This window comes from Neofelis nebulosa, chromosome 16, assembly GCF_028018385.1.
Source record: "Neofelis nebulosa isolate mNeoNeb1 chromosome 16, mNeoNeb1.pri, whole genome shotgun sequence".
Taxonomy (NCBI): Eukaryota; Metazoa; Chordata; class Mammalia; order Carnivora; family Felidae; genus Neofelis; species Neofelis nebulosa.
Window position 1 is genome coordinate 61,010,256 of NC_080797.1, and position 21,141 is coordinate 61,031,396.

The window sequence follows — 21,141 nt, forward strand, 5'->3', positions numbered from 1 at the left end:
GAGGGCTGCTTCACCCTGAGGAGAGGGTACCCCTGGCAGCTGGAGAGTCGAGGATCCTGTCCCTCCCGCTTCCGGTAGACCCCCCCCCCCACCACCGTCAAGAAAAGTTGTCTCGGTTGCCTGGCCTCAGGAAGTCTCTCCTCAGGTTTCCCTTAGTTACCTGGCGCCTCAGGCTCGACCGGAAGGAGCCGGCCGCGAGTGCGGAGGGGAGAGGTGAGTGGCGCGTTTTGGAATCAGGCTTCCTCGGGGCCTTGGCGCCTACGCCCTGCGGCGGTGGTGGCCTGAGGCGGGATTCACCCGCGCTGTTACTGAGCCTCCTCACGGTTTCTGGTGTTTTCTTGGGACTTCCCTCGGGGCCTGCAACAAGTTTGCGGGAACCGCGGCTAACGAGTATTGAACATTTGTTATGTACCTGGCACTGTTCCAAATGCTTTATTATCTATTAACTGCTTTAATTCTCCCGGGAACCTGTGAAGTAGGTACTGTAAATACCACCCTTTTACAGACAAGAAACGCAGTCATAATGAAATTGGCCCAGTGCCCCGCAGGTAGTTAAACAGCAAGAGTCGAGATTTCAACCCGCGTTACCAATAAAGTACTATATTCTCATGTCAGCCTGAGTCCCCTCCGTGGGAAATCTCGCTGTGGAAGGTGGAATTGATTTTTGGAAACAGCCTAACGGTAGGTATTCAAAATTAATAGTTTATGATAAAGTGTGTTCTTTGCAACAGTCACTGCGCCTTATTCACACTCTTGAGAGTCTTAATGAATTGGAAAAGGAAATCATCCAAAGAGGAGGAACTATTAATCTGTCATGAACTGCAGGGCCCTCAGGGGATGGGCTTCTCTAGAACCCTGTTGTCTGATACCATGTGGCCAACATGTGATTACTGAACATTTCAGATGTGGCTAGTCCGAATTGAGATGTGTTATAGGTGTAAAATACAAAATCTGGGTTTCGAAGACTTTGAGAAAAAGATTATAAAATATTTTTTAATATTGATGTCACCTTGAGATTCTATTTTAGGTCTGTTAGGTTCAGTAAAATGCATTAAAATGAATTTCACCTGTTTCTTTCTACCTTTTTAATGTGGCTACCAGCAAATTTAAAATGATGTATGGGAGCTTATATTGTACTTCTATTGGACAGCACTGCTCTAGAAACATAAGAGTCCCAGCGTGCAGGCACTACAGAGAACAGTTGCTTGAATGGAAAACTGGAAGAAGGACAATGTAAGAGCACACACAAACTTGAGCCTGGGGTTTCCCAAGACTCAGCAGAGAGAATCCCAAGGTGTATGTACTTCTGTTCCATCAAAAAGATTCAGCAAATAAAACAAGGGTGGAAAATGGCAGAAAAAACAAAACAAAACCAAGTGCGAGTGGTAAAAGCTTGTATTTTAGAAATGTGTGTATTGGAATGCTTAGTTCTTGTCGCAGTTGGTGTATCAGATGCTAGGTGAGTAGCCAAAATGATATGGTGCTTCCAGCAGCAAATGAGGAGGGATATGGAAGGGTAGATGAGTGGGAAAATACCATTATAAGTAGGTAACATAAACATAAATAGGATGTTTGTTGGTGGTGTTTTGCATAACTTCTTAAATGTGGTGTTTTTCAAATTATAAAAGTATTCGATTTTTTTTATGGCAAGTGAAACACTGCAATGCAAAGATATATTAAAGGCAAAGCCTCCCCTCCTGTCCATTCTACCTTCCTGAGGTAATCAATAGTGTGTACACCTTTGTAAAAACATATATGCATACACATACACACAGAAGTTTTGTATGTCTTTATTTACACACACATTTCCGCCCACCCCAAATTAATTGATTCATAGAATGGGGTCTCTAGTGTCCTTTTTTTTTTTTTTTTTCCACTTCTCTCCCATTTTTTCATGTTCTCTCTCTCTTTCTCTCTCTCTCTCACACACACACACACACACACACACACACACACACACACGGAGGGGAAGAAGGCATTGAGTTCTTCACAAAAATGGCATCATTTTTTACACTGACATTTTTTCCCCCTCACTCAGTGTCTTGTATAGAGTTGTTTCGTTAAGTAAATTCTGTCCCCAGTGTGGGGCTTGAACTCTCAAGAGTCATGTGCTCTACCAACTGAGCCAACCAGGTGTCCTTATATACAGCCTTCTACCTCAGCTGATACAGATGTAATTAATTGATTTGTCACTTCATATACCTTGCCCTTTTATAAAAAATAGGTTCTCTATTATAATTTGTAGGAGTTTTATTTTTTTTTTTTTTTTAATTTTTTTTTCAACGTTTTTTATTTATTTTTGGGACAGAGAGAGACAGAGCATGAGCGGGGGAGGGTCAGAGAGAGAGGGAGACACAGAATCAGAAACAGGCTCCGAGCCATCAGCCCAGAGCCCGACGCAGGGCTCGAACTCACAGACCGCAAGATCGTGACCTGGCTGAAGTCGGACGCCTAACCGACTGCGCCACCCAGGCGCCCCTGTAGGAGTTTTATATTATAGGCCTTAACTGTCATCACACTGCAAAATTTTTTTAGATTTAGTTTTATCCATTGATTTATTTTCATGCTGTCAGTGTGGAGCCCAACTTGGGGCTCAAACTCACAAACTCTGAGCTCATGACCTGAGCCAAAACCAGGAGTTGTACACTTAACCAACTGAGCCACCCAGGTGCCCCTGTCCATTGACTTTATTAATGGTATCTTTGGCCATACATATAATACTTTTATGTGGTCAAGTTGTTTATCTTTCCTTTAAGACTATCTTGATAGTCTTAAAGATAGTTGATTGAGTCATTGATTTATCAAATTTTTACACAAATATATTTTTCTTTTATAGTGCTTTCATTTTCTGTCTTGGTTTAGGCATCTCCTCCATCCCTTGATTGTGTGGGACCCAAGGAATTTAACAAAAATCCCCTACCCCTGGACAAGCAGGCAAGACTAACTCCATTTTGGGGCGCCTGGGTGGCGCAGTCGGTTAAGCGTCCGACTTCAGCCAGGTCACGATCTCGCGGTCCGTGAGTTCGAGCCCCGCGTCAGGCTCTGGGCTGATGGCTCGGAGCCTGGAGCCTGTTTCCGATTCTGTGTCTCCCTCTCTCTCTGCCCCTCCCCCGTTCATGCTCTGTCTCTCTCTGTCCCAAAAATAAAAAAATAAATAAATTAAAAAAAACGTTTAAAAAAAAAAATAAATAAAAAAAAGACTAACTCCATTTTGTGCTACACCCACCATGTCATGTATAACCCCCACATGACCTACTTATTGCTTAAGACACTCCCCCACCCTAGTCAAGCCGCTGAGCACACCCTTACTGGAAACTGGCTCATATAGGAATGCAGAACCCCTAACCACCAAAGAATGTAAACCCCGCCTTTTGCCTGCCAAACTTGCGTGCCAATTCTAACCAGAGTGATAGGCTAGTTCAAACAGTTACTATAGGATAAATTGTAATTCAATTGGCCACCTGCGTGTGGACTGACATGACTATGCACTTTCTGTGTGTGTTACAATCTCATTGGCCACTGGCCCCTATAAAACTGCTACCCCTCTTAACCTAGGGGTCCAAGTCCCTGCTCCGCTGTGTCGGGTATACTTGGGCCCAAGCCCGAGCTTGCAAATAAACCCTCGTGCGTTTGCATCGGTATCAGCTCCTTGGTTGTCTCTCTGATTTGAAATCGGGGGCATTACATTTGGGGGCTCGTCCCGGGATTCGAGAGACCCCCCAGGACCCCACCCGGAGGGTCCCACGTCTGGTGAGTGCACTCAGCTTATACCTTTCGCACACTATTTTCTGAGAGCTCTATACTGTATCTCTACCTGTAGGAATTCCAAACTGTCTTTGGGTCAGCATTGGCTTAAGCGGACGTGCTGGCGAGCTGTCGGCCGGAGGTCTTGGGAGATGTCCCTTGCCCCCGCCAGGAGGATGAAGTCCTCATCTGTGAAGAGGGCCGGCTGCCATTACGGACAGCCAGCCCTTCGTTTTACTTTCTGTTTTGTCTCCACGGCCACGCTGGAACGTTTGTGTTATTGTGTCCTTGTTAATCGTCATAACTGTTTGTGTCTTGGTGTGGATTGAAATGGGGCAGACCCAAACCAGCCCCCTGTCTCTTATGCTCTCCCACTTCTCGGACGTTAAGGAAAGGGCTCATAATTTGAGCACAGACATAAGAAAAGGGAAATTTCAGACTTACTGCATGTCAGAATGGCCAACCTTTGATGTGGGATGGCCTTGAGAAGGAACTTTCCACCTACCTATTATTTTGCAGGTCAAGGCCGTAATCTTCAAGGACAAACCGGACGGCCACCCTGACCAGGTGCCCTACATCCTGGTCTGGCAGGACATGATTGAAAACCCCCCTTCTTGGCTAAAACCATTCTTACCCCCCAAAGCAGGACCTACCAAGATTCTAGCCCTGCGGGAAAGCTGAGAAGGAGACTGACACAAAGGCCAAAACGCCCCTTTATCTGGTCTTGCAGGATTCCTCTCCGGAAGACCTGATTCATCCGCCGCCCTACCAGGCTCCCCCTCCTCCTTCCACCCCTCCATTGGAAGCACCAGGGGCTGCAGGAAGGGCATCACCCCTCCCTGACGAAGGAATTCCTGTGTGTGGGCCAGCAGCAGGGACACGTGGGCGGCCCCATCCTCAAATATGTGGCCGGCCGACTCCACCACTCTTCCCCTTCGCACCATGGGGCCTCCTGACGAGTCTGGAGAACAACCAGTGTTATATTGGCCGTTCTCCACCAGTGATTTATATAATTGGAGAACTCAAAATGCAAAGTTCTCCGATAACCCAAAAGATTTAATTGGGCTTTTAGATACTGTTCTCTTTACCCACCAGCCTACTTGGGATGACTGTCAGCAGCTCTTGGCAGGTTCTCTTCACCACCGAACAGAGAGAACGAATACGGGTGGAAGCTCGGAAGTCTGTCCTGGGAGAGGACAGACAGCCGACTCAAAACCCAGATCTCATAAACACTGCCTTCCCCTTATCCCTCCCTACCTGGGACTACAACTCAGCTGAAGGTAAGGAGAGACTCCGGGTCTACCGCCAGACTCTAATGGCAGGTCTCAAGGCTGCAGCGCGCAAGCCTACTAATCTGGCCAAAGTATATGATGTAAGACAAGGTAAGGATGAGAGTCCAGCAGCCTTCTTAGAATCACAGAGGCTTTTAGGCAGTACACCCCTATGAACCCAGAAGCCCCAGAAACAAAAGCCGCAATTATCATGGCTTTTGTTAATCAGGCCGCTCCAGACATCAAAAAGGAAATTACAAAGAGTGGAGAGGCTAGGAGAGAAGAGCCTGCAGGACTTAATAATAGTAGCAGAAAGAGTTTACAATAATAGAGAACGCCCGGAGGAGCAACAGACTAAACTAAGCGACCGGCAGACCCAAAATCTGGCTAAGATCCTGCTGGCTACAACCATGGATGACCCACAGGAAAAACGGAGGCACCTCAAGAAGCTGACTTCAGGAACAGGTAAGGAGGATGGCCCTGGTCCCCGACGGGAGCGCCCTAAACTAAACAAAACCAATGTGCTTATTGCAAGGAAGAGGGCCACTGGGTGAAAGACTGCCCTAACAAAAGATCTGAGGCCGCTGCCAAGATATTGGAGATGGAGGACCTGGACGACTAGGGGACTCGGGGTTCGGTACCCCTCCCCGAGCCCAGGGTAACTCTCAGAGTGGAGGGGCAACCAGTTGAATTTCTAGTGGACACTGGGGCACAACATTCGGTCTTACTACAACCCCAGGGGAAATTGGCAAGCAAGACCTCATGGGTGCAAGGGGCCACGGGGACCAAACAGTACTCATGGACTACCCGAAGAACTGTGGACCTAGGCATGGGCCGGGTATCCCACTCCTTCATGGTCATCCCTGAATGTCCCTACCCGTTGTTAGGTCGGGACTTGCTCACCAAGATGGGGGCACAAATTTGCTTCCACCCCGGAGGGGCAAAAATCCTAGACAAAGAAGGGCAACCGATTCAGGTGCTTGTCCTGAGTTTGGAAGACGAATATCGTCTCCACCAGATGCCCCCAGTCCAATTAACTGACATTGACTGTTGGCTACAGGAATTTCCTCAGGCATGGGCAGAAACTGGGGGAATTGGGCTGGCCCGACACCAACCGGCTATATACATAGAACTAAAACCGGGGGCAGACCCTGTCAGGGTCTGCCAATACCCCATGCCTCTCGTGGCGCGAACGGGAATCACGCCCCACATACGGCGACTACTAGACTCAGGCATATTAAGGCTCTGCCAATCGGTATGGAACACTCCCTTGCTGCCAGTGCAAAAACCGCACTCTAACAATTACAGGCCAGTCCAGGACTTAAGGGAAGTCAACCGGCGAGTAATGGATGTGCACCCCACGGTCCCAAACCCATACACCCTCTCCACCTTGCCTCCAGACAAAAATTGGTATACGGTATTAGATTTAAAAGATGCCTTTTTCAGCCTGCCTTTAGCACTCAAGAGCCAAGACCTTTTTGCTTTTGAATGGACGGACCCTGAGAAAGGCATCAATGGCCAACTCACCTGGACTCGACTACCACAAGGATTCAAAAACTCACCAACCATCTTCGATGAGGCCTTACACGAAGACTTGGGTGAGTTCCGTTCTGAGCACCCTCATTTGACCTTATTGCAATATGTAGATGATATCCTGCTGGCGGCGGAGGACCAGGACACTTGCCTGCGAGGCACCAAGGACTTGCTCCAGACTATAGCAGCTCTAGGATACCAGGCCTCAGCCAAAAAGGCCCAAATCTGCAGAACAGAGGTGAGCTACCTGGGGTACAAATTAAAGGATGGACAAAGATGGTTGATGGATGCGCGGAAGGAAACCGTCCTAAGGATCCCACAGCTGCAAACCGTCCGTCAGGTACGTGAATTCCTGGGGTCGGCAGGGTTCTGTCGACTATGGATTCTGGGTTTTGCCGAGATGGCCAGATCCCTCTATGACGCTACCAGGCACCAACAAAATTTTGAATGGACAGAGGCCATGAACAAGGCCTTTAATGACCTTAAACAGGCCTTGCTGTCTGCCTCGGCTCTCGGGTTGCCTGACCTAACCAAGCCCTTCTACCTGTATGTAGTAGACAAGAAAGACAGGGTGGCAAAAGGGGTCCAGGGACATAGGTCCCTGGAAAAGACCCATAGCTTATCTCTCTAAAAAGCTGGACATGGTGGCCACTGGATGGCCCCAATGCTTAAAAATTATTGCTGCAGTGGCCACTATGGCCAAAGACACAGAGAAGATAGCCATGGGGCAAGAACTATATGCTACCACCCCACATGCTATTGAAGGGGTACTCAAACAGCCCCCAGACTGCTGGATCAGCAATGCTTGTCTGACCCATTATCAGAGCCTACTGCAAAACCCCACCAGAATTTTATTCAAGCCACCTACAACCCTGAATCCGGCAACACTACTCCCTAACTCAGACTGGGACCCCCCTCTGCATAACTGTCAAGAGATTTTGGCACAGGTGCACGGAATCAGGGCTGATCTCCAGGACCAGCCACTGCCGAACGCAGACGCCACCTGGTATATGGACGGCAGCAGTTTTGTCCGAGAAGGAATCAGATACGCGGGGGCAGCCGTAACCACAGAGATGGAGATCATCTGGGCAGAGCCATTGGCAGCCAGAACATCGGCTCAACGGGCAGAACTGATCGCCCTGGCCGAGACACTAACCATGGGAGAAGGTAAACGAATAAACATTTACACCGACAGCAGGTACGCCTTTGCCACCACTCATATCCACGGAGCCCTTTACAGAGAGAGAGGGCTTCTGACAGCAGAGGCAAAGACTATTAAAAACGAAACAGAGATTCTTGAACTCCTAAGGGCCCTCTGGCTGCCCAAGGCACTAGCTATCATCCATTGTCCAGGACACCAAAAAGCAGATACACCAGTAGCCAGGGGAAACCGGCTAGCCAACTCAAAAGCAAAGGAGGCGGCCCTTTCGGTGACCCAGGTTTTAACAACCACGCTACCCGATCCAGGGGCACTGACCCTGCCGGACACCCCCAACTATACTGGCACTGACTTAAAATGGATTAAACGCTTGCCTATGACCCAATGCTTGCATGGCTGGTGGAGGGCCGCAGACTCCAGCATCATCCTGCCAGAGGAACTAGGACGACAAGTCCTATCCAAAATGCATCGGAGTACTCCTATGGGAACAAGAAAGATGGAAGACCTCATATGACATGCTAAGATCATTATTAAAGACTCTCGAGCAAAGATCAAGCAGATTGTGGCAAGCTGTCATGCATGCCAGCTAACCAGCGCCACCACCCATGGGTCTAACCCCAGAACCCAACTCAGGGGAGACCGCCCAGGAATATACTGGGAAGTAGATTTCACTGAGGTAAGGCCTGGAAAGTATGGGTACAAGTACTTGCTAGTTTTCGTAGATACCTTTTCAGGGTGGACAGAGGCATTCCCCACCAAGCACGAAACAGCGCAAATCATGACCAAAAAGCTGCTGGAGGACATTCTGCCAAGGTATGGATTTCCTGTCAGGATCGGATCCGACAACGGACCGGGGTTCATTTCTAAGGTAACACAGGGAGTAGCACAAATACTGGGGGCAGATGCAGATTGGAAATTACATTGTGCTCACAGACCCCAGAGCTCAGGTCAGGTAGAGAGGATGAATAGGACATTAAAAGAGACCTTAACTAAATTAGCCTTGGAGACTGGCGGGGACTGGGTCACTCTCCTCCCCTTTGCCCTATATAGGGTGAGAAACTCACCATATAAGATGGGACTGTCTCCCTACGAAATCATGTTTGGTATACCCCCACCTGTCATTCCTGTCTTGAAACCCGAAGTGCTTGCTGAGTTCAATGACCAACAACTTCTTTTCTCCCTCCAAATGTTACAAAGAGCCCATGAGCGGGTGTGGCCTAAGCTGAGGGCCCTCTACGAGATCGGGCCGCCTCCTGACCCCCATCAGTATCGACCAGGCGATTGGGTGTACGTGCGGAGGCACCAGCAGCAGCGCTCCAACCTTGCTGGAAAGGACCCTACATTGTGATCCTGACCACGCCCACCGCTCTCAAGGTCAACGGAATAACTCCCTGGGTCCACTACACCCACGTCCGGCCAGCTGATTCACACGCCGTCCTCAAGGACTTTGTTCCAGAATGGAAGAGTCAGCCCGACAAGGACAATCCCTTAAAGCTAAGGCTGCGTCGCTCCCACTTACCCTGCTAATATTACTTGCGCTGTATCCCCTCGCAGCTAAACCCAACCCCAAACCACTTAATCTGACCTGGCAAATCATCACCCCAAGCTCTAATCAGGTAGTAACCCAGCTGTCCGAGCTACACCCTAGAGGGACCTGGTGGCCTAATCTGACTATTGACTTGTGTGAACTATTCAGTCAGGACCCCTGGCACCAAGGCAGAATAGGAATACCAGGATGTGGCACCGAGAGGGCCAAGATGGCCCTCCAAGATACCTGTTTTTATGTGTGTCCGGCCCCCTCTCAGTCTGACCATAATAAGGCCTCCAAATGCGGTGGCTGGACAGACTACTTCTGCAAAACATGGGGTTGCGAACAAACTGGGACATGCAATTGGCTGTCACAAAACCCATCTGGCCTCATAAAAATCCAACTGAATGCTACACACCCCTCATGCTCGGAACGCCCTTACTGTAATCCAGTCACCATTTCCTTCACGGAGACTGGGAAACAAGAAACAAATTGGGGGGTAGGACTTCTGTGGGGACTCCGGCTTCACCAAAGCGGGTATGATAACGGAGTCCTATTCATGATCAGACAACTAGAGAAACCGAAAGGTCAAGGGAAACCCTTGGGATAGGTCCTAACACTGTGCTAGTACCTCCTCAACCTCAGGCAACACCTGCAGCACACCCTCTGAATCTTGCCCACAACACCTCCGGTGGTGGCATCCCAGTCCCGACTCTCCTCTCCCCTCTCCTCCCCCTCGACCCTTCTCAGCACCCTCTTTGGGCCCTGATGTCCAAGGCTTACAAATTCCTCAACGCAACTAAGCCCAATCTTACCCGATCCCGCTGGCTGTGCTATGACGTCCGCCCCCCCTTCTATGAGGGTATCGCAATAATGGGTCAATATAACACAACCATGGACCCTAAGGCTTGCAGGTGGAACCCAAAGCCTGGTAGTAAAGGCCTCACCTTGCAGTCCGTGTTCAGCCAGGGACTCTGTATAGGCACTCCTCCACACCACCACCAGGCTCTGTGCAACATTACACAGCCTACAAATAATACAGGGTATTATCTACCGCCCCAAGACAGTTGGTGGGCTTGTTCCGAGGGTTTAACTCCCTGAGCTCACGGTCAGGTTATAAACAGAACTGGGGGCTTCTGTGTGCTGGCTCAGCTACTCCCTAGAATCATCTGCCATTCAGATGAGCAAGTACTTCAGTGGAAGGGCGCAGATACCCACGGGCAAAATAAAAGGGAGCCCATCTCCGCTATCACCATCGCCTCCCTACTGGGAATTGGATTGGCTGGCGCAGGGATGGGTATTGCCTCACTAGCCACCCAGGCCTCCCACTACAGTAGCCTTAGAGCTGCCATTGATATAGACCTAGAACGCATAGAAACCTCCATTTCCCACCTCCAAGAATCCCTAATGTCTTTGTCTGAACTGGTGCTCCAAAATAGGAGAGGATTAGACCTAGTTTTTCTACAACAAGGAGGAGTCTGCGCTGCCCTGAACGAAGAGTGCTTTTTCTACACTGACCACTCAGGGATAGTACGAGAATCAATGGCTAAGGTAAGGGAAAGATTAGCCAAGCGAAAACGAGAGCGAGAGCAGCAACAGGGATGGTCTGAATCATGGTTCAATCATTCCCCCTGGCTGACTACCTTATTGTCCTCCCTAGCTGGTCCCCTGATTATCCTTCTCCTCCTTTTGACCTTTGGGCCCTGCCTCATTAACAGACTAGTGGCTTTTGTCAGGGACCTAGTCAATACAGTTCAACTCATGGTACTCAGGCAACAATACCAACCACTGACTCTCTCGACAGAAACCCAGAACCCATGATTGGGTCCTGCATAGGATCCTCTGGAAAAGGGGGGAATGTGGGACCCAAGGAATTTAACAAAAATCCCCTACCCCTGGACAAGCAGGCAAGACTAACTCCATTTTGTGCTACACCCACCATGTCATGTATAACCCCCACATGACCTACTTATTGCTTAAGACACTCCCCCACCCTAGTCAAGCCGCTGAGCACACCCTTACTGGAAACTGGCTCATATAGGAATGCAGAACCCCTAACCGCCAAAGAATGTAAACTCCGCCTTTTGCCCGCCAAACTTGCGCGCCAATTCTGACCAGAGTGATAGTCTAGTTCAGTTACTAGAGGGTAAATTGTAATTCAATTGGCCACCTGCGTGTGGACTGACAAGACTATGCAACTTTCTGTGTGTGTTACAATCTCATTGGCCACTGGCCCCTATAAAACTGCTATGCCTTTTAACCTAGGGGTCCAAGTCCCTGCTCAGCTGTGTCAGGTATACTTGGGCCCAAGCTCGAGCTTGCAAATAAACCCTCGTGCGTTTGCATCGGTATCGGTTCCTTGGTGGTCTCTCGGATTCGAAATCGGGGGCATTACAGATTGTAGATCTTTTTTTTAATTTTTTTTAACGTTTATTTTTGAGACAGAGAGAGACAGAGCATGAACAGGGGAGGGGCAAAGAGAGAGGGAGACACAGAATCTGAAACGGGCTCCAGGCTCTGAGCTGTCAGCACAGAGCCTGATGCGGGGCTCGAACTCACGTACCGTGAGATCATGACCTGAGCCGAAGTCGGATGCCTAACCAACTGAGCCACCCAGGCACCCCTACAGATTGTAGATCTAATCTCCCAAATGTTCTTATAAAATTTTTATGTTTTGATCACATTTAAATCCTTAATGTATCTGGAATTAAGTTTTGTATATAATATTAAGTAGAGGTCCAAATATTTAAAACACTTGGGTTTTTGTTTCTTTTTAGGTAATCTCTATGCCCATTGTGGGGCTTGAACTCACAGCCCCAATATCAAGAGTTGCATGCTCTACCAACTGAGCCAGCCAGGTGCCCAACACTTGTAGTTTTTAATTTTAGGATTAGATATTACTTATTTTGTAAAAATGCAATTACATAAGCCAAATCAGCAACTCTGAGAACTGCACCAGGCAGTTCTAAGTGAACTCAAGAATGAAACTGTGGAATTAGTAGCCCTGCTTCAATGAATGGTGTATGTATATATGATGGAGTATGTGTATGATATGTATGATGGGAATTCTTTTTTCTTTTTTCTTTTTTTTTTTTTTGGGACAGAGAGAGACAGAGCATGAACGGGGGAGGGTCAGAGAGAGAGGGAGACACAGAATCGGAAACAGGCTCCAGGCTCCGAGCCATCAGCCCAGAGCCTGACGCGGGGCTCGAACTCACAGACCGCGAGATCGTGACCTGGCTGAAGTCGGACGCTTAACCGACTGCGCCACCCAGGCGCCCCTGTATGATGGGAATTCTGAACAAAGGAGGCAGTGTAACAGCTGCTAATCAGTGGGGCTCCATAAACCAGCAAAACTCAGGCCAGTGAAATCTGAAATAATATGTTCCTCAGAATATAAACAAAACCAAACTATAGGGAGGAAGGTAGCATGTTTTTTTGTAAATAAAACGTCCTGATTAATATATTAGAACTCATCATAGTGGTTGTATTAGTTTGCTAGGGTTGCTATAACAAAGTATCACAGACTGGGTGGCTCAAACAACAGAAATTTATTTTCTCACAATTCTGGAGGCTACAAGTCCGAGATCAAGGTAGACCAAGTAGAGTTGGTTTCTTCTGAGGCCTCTCCCATTGGCTTGTAGATAGCTGTCTTCTCCCTGTATCTTCACATGGTCTTCCCTCTGTATTTCTGTGTCCTAATTTCTTCTTCTTTTTTGAAGTTTATTTATGTTAGAGAGAAAACACGCGAGCAGGGGAGGGGCAGAGAGACAGAATCCCAAACAGGCTCTGCACTGTCAGTACAGAGCCCAACATGGGACTTGAACTCATGAACTGTGAGATCATGGCCTGAGCCAAAACCAAGAGTCAGATGCTTAACCGACTGAGCCACCCAGGCGCCCCCCCCCCTCCCCCCCCGCCAATTTCTTCTTTATAAGGACACCTATCATTGGATTAGGGCCAACCCATATGACCTCATTTTAACTTAATTGCATCTTTAAAGACTATTTTCAAATACAGTCACATTCTGAAGTACTGAGGGTTAGGACTTCAATGTATGAATGCAAAAAGGGGGGGTATGGTGGAGACACAATTCAGCGTAACAGGGATTAATAATGCATTAAATAGGATTTTATTTTTAAAAAGCTTTGACAAGATTTTTATATTGAAGAATTTAAAGAAGTAACTAAGGAATTGTGATTACCAGTTTGTTAAATGAACGAACTAATAAACAGATCGATACATGGTAAAGAAACTTAGAGGTAAGAAACAATGAGTAGAACTACAAAGACACTTTTCTAGAAGGAGAATATACAGATTGGTGTTAAGACTAATCTTACATTCTTAGAAAAGATACAAGGGAGTGCAGCATAAAATATCCACTTTGATAGGTATATTTGATTTCTTCTAGGTAATGAAAAATCAAAGCATAGGGTTAAATTTAAAAGATGATTTCAGGTTGTATATAAAAATATTTTTTAGGGACTCCTGAGTGGCTCAGTCGGTTAAGTAAGCATCCTACTCTTGATTTTGGCACAGGTCATAATCTCAGTTTGTGATGGGATTCTCTCTGCCCTTCCCCCTGCTCACGGGTGTGCATGTGTGTACTCTCTCTCAAAATAACTAAACTTAAAAAAAATTTTTAATAAAATTTTAATAAAAAATTTTATCATGAATAAGTAAAAGGTATTCATAGGTCAGTGATTCTAAGTGGGGGTCAGGGGTCGCAGGAAAGAATACCTTCCAGGGATGAGCATATCAAAACTATGGGTGAGGACAGTGTTTTTTAAATTACACCTTCTGAAACTTTGATTTTTCTATCATCCCCTCCACTCTACCCTGAGAATCACTGTTCTAGTGCCCCACTGATTGAAGAGAGTATGTTAAAAATGGCACTTGATAAGAAATAATTCAAACTGCACTTACATGATTATGGTCTCAAAGCTATCTGATGTGACCTAAGAAAGGGACCCTAGTGACATGTTAACCATGTCCTAAAGACCTTAACCCAATATGCTGTGATCAGAGAGGCTATATAATGTTGGGTGACCTGAACATTAACTCTGGACCAGGACACACAGTATCATAAAATCATCAGCATCTGCTTTTTGAAAAAGCATCACAGAACTCAGAAGCCCATTCTCTACAATTAAGAATCAGTGATTATAACCCCCCTCATTTTATATGTAGGAAACTACAATTCAGAGAAGTTAAGAAAACTTGTGTAAAGACTCTTAAAATAGTTATTGGTGGATCCAGGCACCAGTCTAATATACTTAACTACTTTAGAAACCATTAATTCCTATTACAAGTATTCAGGGTTTTTATCCAATGTGCAGTTCTGGTCACTACAGCTTAAAAAAAAAATGTAGTGAAGCTAAAAAAAAAAAGAAAATGTCTAAAGAAAAACAAATTAGATCATCAAAAGGGCTACTGTTACATTTATTTATTCATTTATATCCCAATCTCATTCCAAAAAAGGCTTACAAAGATGCAGATAATATAGTAAGAAAAAAAGATTAAAACAGAAAAATGAAAATAAGGAAAATAAAGATAGGAAAGGAAGATGGAACCAAGAATGTGGCTAGCATACAAAATATACGATGTGAAGTCCTAAACACTTGCTGGAAATGGACCACAAATTAGGCTCTAAGTGGCATAGCACTGATATGAAGAAAAAATTACAGTCAGTTGAATATTTAGTGTCTTTAAGGTAAAATCAAACAGCAATTCAGGAAAAGCACAGCTGAATTCAGAGGAGATTTCTCCCATGCATCCTTAAACAGAACATTATGAATTGTAATGATAAACACCCTTTACAATAGCCACAGCTATTAAATTTCACAGGGATTTTCCTACAGATTGCCAAAGTACAATCCAGAAAAAGCAATTCTGCAGAGGCCAATAAAATGCCAGCTATACAGGGAAAATCTGGCTTAATCCAGGGACAGAATTAATAAACACAAGTACACAGAGTACTTTCCAGACTCTCTTTGGTTTGTAAAGAGAGATTAAATATAACTGAAGGATAATAAAATGAAGGCTTTGAGGGGTGCCTGGCTGGCTTGGTCAGAAAGGCATGTGACTCTTGATCTCAGGGTTGAGTTCGAGCCCCACAGTGGGTGTAGAGATTACTTCAATAAACAGTTTAAAAAAATTTTTGTTTTAAATGAAGGTTTTGAGAAGTTTAGAAAAATGAAAACAAGTTATAAATGCCAGAAATGTATAAAATTTAAGGTCCAGATGACTTTCCTTACTAAAGAAAAAGGTTCAGGGCACCTGGATGGCATAGTTGGTTAAGTATCCAACTCTTCATTTCGGCTCAGGTCATGATCTCCTGGTTTGTGACTTTGAGCCTTGCATCAGGCTCTACAGGGACAGTGTGGAGCCTGCTTGGATTTCTCTCTTCTTTCTCTCTCTGCCCCACCAGTGCATGCTCTCCTCTCTCTCTCTCTCTCTCTCTCTCTCTCAAAAATAAACATTTTTTTAAAAAATAAAAAGGAGGGGGGCGCCTGGGTGGCGCAGTCGGTTAAGCGTCCGACTTCAGCCAGGTCACGATCTCGCAGTCCGTGAGTTCGAGCCCCGCGTCAGGCTCTGGGCTGATGGCTCGGAGCCTGGAGCCTGTTTCCGATTCTGTGTCTGCCTCTCTCTCTGCCCCTCCCCCGTTCATGCTCTGTCTCTCTCTGTCCCAAAAATAAATAAAAAACGTTGAAAAAAAAAATTAAAAAAAAAAATAAATAAATAAAAAGGAGGGGCACCTGGGTGGCTCAGTCAGTTAAGTGTCCGACTTTGGCTCATGTCATGATCTCACGGTTTGTGAGTTCGAGCCCCATATGTGACTCTGTCCTGACAGCTCAGAGCCTGGAGCCTGCTTCGGATTCTATGTCTCCCTCTCTCTCTGCCCCTCCCCTGCTCACGCTCTGTCTCTCTCTCTCAAAAGCAAACACTAAAAAATATATATTTAAAAAATAAAAAGGAAAAGGTTTTTGAAATACATCTCTAACCTTAGATCTTAAGGCTGATGTCATGCCTCTTAATCCCTTGGTTTGCCTATCAGAAACTGAATCCCAGGTCATCTAGGGAAATACTCAGTTTAATAATCCTTGTGTCTTCCGAGGAGACTTTGTTTTGGAAAAAAAATTCAATAGCTGTTCCAATTAGCCCTAGAAAAGACATTAACCCATCCATATTTCAGTTCTTATTCCTCACATTTAGGCTATTAGATTCACTTTTGAAATTTTTAAACATTAGATTTGTCACAGACTGGCTTTGAGCCCCCAGATCATATGTTTTAGCTACATATTTAGGGGTTAAAATGCCAGCTTTTGAGACTTTTGAAAAACATTCATACTACTTCTGAGAAACCTATAAAACACATAAATAGCACCTTGAGACTCCATGAAGTGTTACTTCTCAAGAAAGGAAATACGACAGAGAAACAAGGAAAGGGAAAAGTAGAATAAGCCTCTGGTTGAAAGCTTCAGGGTATGAGCATTGGAGAAATGCAGCGAAGGAAAAGGTCAACACAGATCTGAGATGTTGAACTGAGAGGTGGGTTGTATTAGGGAGTAGGGAGGGGTAGGGCCAATTGTGGCTGCCAATAGCAGAATGCGCAACATTTGAACTCTGGTCCAACAAGTAGAAGAACAGAATAGTAAGAGGCTACAGAATAAAAACAAACTAGATCATCAAAGTGGTCATACTGAGTTGGCAGTGGAGGAGATCCTTGGGTTCTCAGGCCCCAATCTACAGTAGAGGGGCTCAAGCAAGGCTGGGATGGACCAGGTAGGACTCCAGGTTACAGTCAAAGTTCTTGAAAAGCATGGACTCCGATGGACTGGGCTGGGTAGCTTGTGTCTCCATGACAAAGTTCACTGGCTGCTTCTGTAGGAGCTCTGGGTCAAAGGCCACACCCCGAAAGAAAGGGTGGACCTGGAAGTGATGCAAATAACGTAGACGGTGGAGGGGATTCTGGCATAAGAGCTGAAGGCAAATAGAGCATGAAGGATAGATGAGATAGGAGAGGGGCTAACCAGAAAAGCTGGAAAAGAAGTTCATGGGCTGTGGAGGGCAGGAAGAAGAATCCTAAAGAGGATTTGAAAGAAGGAGAAATTATTGGGGGCAGAGGTGGGAATAGAGGCACTGTCCTGGTAAGAGAGCAGCACAGGCCCTCTCTCTCAGAAGTGACTGATTATGCATGGGAAGGATGGTACTTGATCAAGTTACAGCACGTGCGCACGCACACACACATACACACACTCACCAAATTATTAGAGGAATGGGGAAATCTCATTTCAGTAATAGGGAAAGGAGAGAATTGAATGGTTTGGTAGTCAAGAAGGAAAGTAGTGTTCACTCTTACCTCATGGAGCAGGAGTGAGAGCCCCTGGTTAAGAGAAGCTGGGACCTCAGAATCATAGTGTGTCACACTTGCCAACATGGCCACATGATCCCTCTCTGCAGCCACTGGGAACTGAGTTAAGAGGTGGGGAATGGGGGTGGGGGGCAGTGGTAGCATTGTTTAGTAGGAATAAGGCAAGATTTCCTAAGTTCTTCCCACTACAGGGCAGAGCTCCTCTCTTTGCCCAACATCCCTACCATTTTCTCACCTTCCCAGTTGCCAGACAGAAAAGCAAGACACCTAGGGACCACCAGTCAGCAGCATGGTTGTAAGGCCCTCCACTCAGGACCTCTGGGGCTAGATTTGAAAGACAGGTGTCACTGACATCAATTGGCTATCCTCTGCCAATGCTTCCCCACCAGTTTTAGCCCCTGTCTCACCCATGTACTGAAGGGTGCCACAGATAGTATAGGCTCGGGCTCCCTGGGGCAGGTGGCGGGACAAACCAAAGTCTGTCAGTTTCACATGGCCTGTGAAAGATAAGGCAACAGCACCACTCTGTTCCACCCCTTGTCAGCCGTGACATATTCCCAAACAGAGTACCTCTAATTCTGGGGCTAGGAAAAGAAAAGGACTTACCTCGTTCATCCAGAAGGATATTCTCCATCTGAAAAATCACAAGTGAGAGGTTATTCATCTTCCTTTTGACCTTCTTTTATCATATATACCTGTCTGCTGAGGAAGATGCCCTATTCAGCATTCAAGTCTATACTTTGAGGGCTCTTGCCCAAATCCTTAGCACCCATGAGGGCCCCAAGGTCAGCTATCCTCAGCTCCCCTCTCCCTTCTTAGATCTGTTGGTACTTCTTACTGATGCCCCACTTCAGACAGAGAAAAAGTGCTTAACTCTACCTTCACATCTCGGTGGATGATGCCCAAATCATGGAGATAGCCTGTGGATGACAGCAAGTAATGGGGTGTGCTAAAGCTCTCCTGTCTTTCCAGTTTCCCTGGTAGTTCCCATCCCATCCCTATTCCTGTTCTTTGACCTCCAGAGTTAATACCACTTCTCTCTGCCCCTCCCCCTTAAGTCTTCCCTCATTTCCATTACCATTTCTGTTTCACTTACACAGCACCAGAACCAGTTCAGCAGCAAAGAGGCGGATGGAAGCCTCAGTCAAGCAGCCGACAGAGGACCACAGGGAGCACAGATCTGTACTGCAGTAGCTGCACACTGCAAAGGACCAGAAGTCTAGGTGATATTGGGGGGTAATGTGCCTGGGCTCAAAGGCATTTTAGGCCTCTTGCCCAAACTGATGCCACATGTTGTTCCCTCCCTTTGGGAGACAGAAACACTCAGAGAAGGGAAACAGCCAAGGGAGAACAAGCCAAAGGGATAGGTAATCTCAGGTGGAGTACAGTGGGACGACTCTTGGAAATGAGAGAGACCAGTCACTCACTAATGAAGAGGTGTCGTTTTCCCTGCCAGCTGTCCCCCAAACCGTGTACAAAAGGATGGTTGATCTGTCGCTAGGGATGAAAAAAACAGGAAGTTAGGGAGGAAAAAGGGCACTGAGGATCAAGACAGCCAAGAAGTCAGGATTTAACCTAGTTGTGCAGAAAGGGAGCTGCTGCCCTACCTCTAAGTTGAGGTGAGCAAAATAGTAGGGACTGCCTGTCTGGTAATCCCAAAACCAGCATGATACTATGAACACACCAGGACATGCTAGAGAGGTTTCCCTGGAAGGACCTAGAATTAGCTGCTGCTAACTACCTTTCCCAGGATCTGCTTTGGTTGAAGCAGAGGGAGGGGGCAGAATAAGGAAGAGCAGGGCAGTTGGACAGGAAAGGTGCTTTCTCCTTCTGTGGTTTAGTTCTTCCTAGGCTCCATTCCTGGGCTCTGTGCATACCTGGATGCTAACCTCCTCTTTGCACTGCCTCAGGATGTCCCTCTGTAGGACCTTTACCTTGGACACCACCTATAAAAGGAGAGGAGTGATGACTCCTATGCGTTGTTTATGCCTCCCAACCTTTCTGAAACCAAGAATAGAAGCAGAAACTAGAGAATGATATGGAAGAATACCTAGGTCCCTACCTTCACTGCAAATACTGCTTTCTGGTCACAATCTAGCACCTTGAGGACTGTTCCAAAGGAGCCTTTAGCCACAAGTCCTAAAATCTGTACAGAGAAATTAAGAATAGGGTGATTGAAACTCTGGCCATTTCTAGATGTCTCCCCAAGACTGAGACCCCTTCCAGGGACTGACCTACCTTCAGCTGGTGATGCCCTGTAAGAGGCCTAATGGGAAACTCCGGCAGAAAAAGGTTGACGAACTGAGGCACTGGCCACTCAGACAGAGGCTTCTCTATTAGCAACGGGGTCGGCTCCAGGGGCTCCTGGTGTAGGCACTGATGCCCCCGTAGTCCCCACAGCTCTTCCAGACCTGACCTGGTAGTTCCCACACCTGACCAGAGGCTCTTCCAGCCTCGGACCCAGGGACCCTGGATGTTGCCACCCTGCTGAGAACCAAGGGAGCCACTCTAAACCTCTGCGCTTGAGGCATTACAAATTCTGCCCATCTTAGAGGGCACACCCTCAAATCTTAACCTTAGAGATATGCTTTTGAGCACCAGGCAAAATTGCTACTACACTTGTTTTGGGCCAAGGCCTAGATTTCCTGGACATGATTCAAATCCTCTAGGAAATCAGTATGTAGACATTTTCTCCATGAAGCATCAGAAATTCGTCCTGTACCTCTCAGTATGGGGTTGGGATATTTTCACCGTATAGCCTCCTGTTTCACCTCCACAGTGGGCATCACTAACATTCTCCTCACTGGTCAGTTCCCAGGCCTCAAGCCCATGTCCCCCCTTCACCTCCCCTAAACAGGCTGCCAAAGCCCCACAGCCTACCTTATGAGAAGCAACCACCCGGGCATGTTGCCCCTGCCGACAGCTTACTGTTCCCATCCAAAGCCTCTGCCTCCTCTACCTGCTAAATCTGCTGTCCCAGTTACATAAGCGATTCCTCCCCCTGATGCTACATTACACATGAGCCCCGCCTCTTCCCTGCTATTCATGACTAGAGATGCAAGTGGATGCAGCCAAACCCCACTCATCCTCAAATCCTATCTGCCCACCCCAGTTATGAATAAGCTTATAGCCAGAACTAAAATGTGCAGAGACCTATCAGCATGGGGCCAGTGTCACACCAGAGCTGGGAAGTATCTGTGATAGGGCTTCATGGAGGAGGGAAGAGGCCATCCTCATTAGAGTGGCAGCTAGAGGATGTGTCTTGGGTTGATGGGGAGGGAAGGACACAGGTTGAACCCATGCACTTAACACACCAAAAAAAAATTAGTAATAACTAAAATAGATTTTTTTCTCTTTAAGTCATTTTCTTACCATTCTCCAGGCATACCCCAGGGGGATCCATGGCCAGCCCTGACTCCTATTGCCATTTTCCCAAGTGAACTTGGCACAGATTGAGGAGGGGCTTTTTTCCCCCCAGAACCCTCATACCTCCTATACAAGGCAGTGGAATGAGGGAGAGAGCGGATCCTCC

At 46.8% G+C, this 21,141-nt stretch overlaps 1 protein-coding gene across 5 annotated transcripts; it reads right to left on the bottom strand.

Moving 5' to 3' along the window:
* Positions 1 to 12,767: 12,767 nt before the first annotated feature.
* Positions 12,768 to 21,030, bottom strand: RSKR (ribosomal protein S6 kinase related). 5 transcript variants are annotated; one of them, XM_058704595.1, is made up of 12 exons: positions 20,490 to 21,030; positions 19,848 to 20,096; positions 19,672 to 19,755; positions 19,487 to 19,555; positions 19,037 to 19,106; positions 18,706 to 18,810; positions 18,489 to 18,529; positions 18,216 to 18,243; positions 18,017 to 18,106; positions 17,845 to 17,933; positions 17,598 to 17,708; positions 12,768 to 12,946 (listed from the first exon to the last, which is right to left on the bottom strand). In XM_058704595.1, exons 1-12 carry the CDS (start codon positions 20,544 to 20,546, stop codon positions 12,824 to 12,826), a joined length of 1,116 nt encoding a protein of 371 aa, XP_058560578.1. In that variant the 5' UTR covers positions 20,547 to 21,030; the 3' UTR covers positions 12,768 to 12,823. The 5 variants fall into 5 exon arrangements, with proteins under 5 accessions (XP_058560578.1, XP_058560579.1, XP_058560575.1 ...); XM_058704596.1 differs by having other exon boundaries at positions 12,768 to 13,029; XM_058704592.1 differs by lacking the exon at positions 12,768 to 12,946 and adding an exon at positions 15,972 to 17,218 and having other exon boundaries at positions 19,848 to 20,093.
* Positions 21,031 to 21,141: the final 111 nt, after the last annotated feature.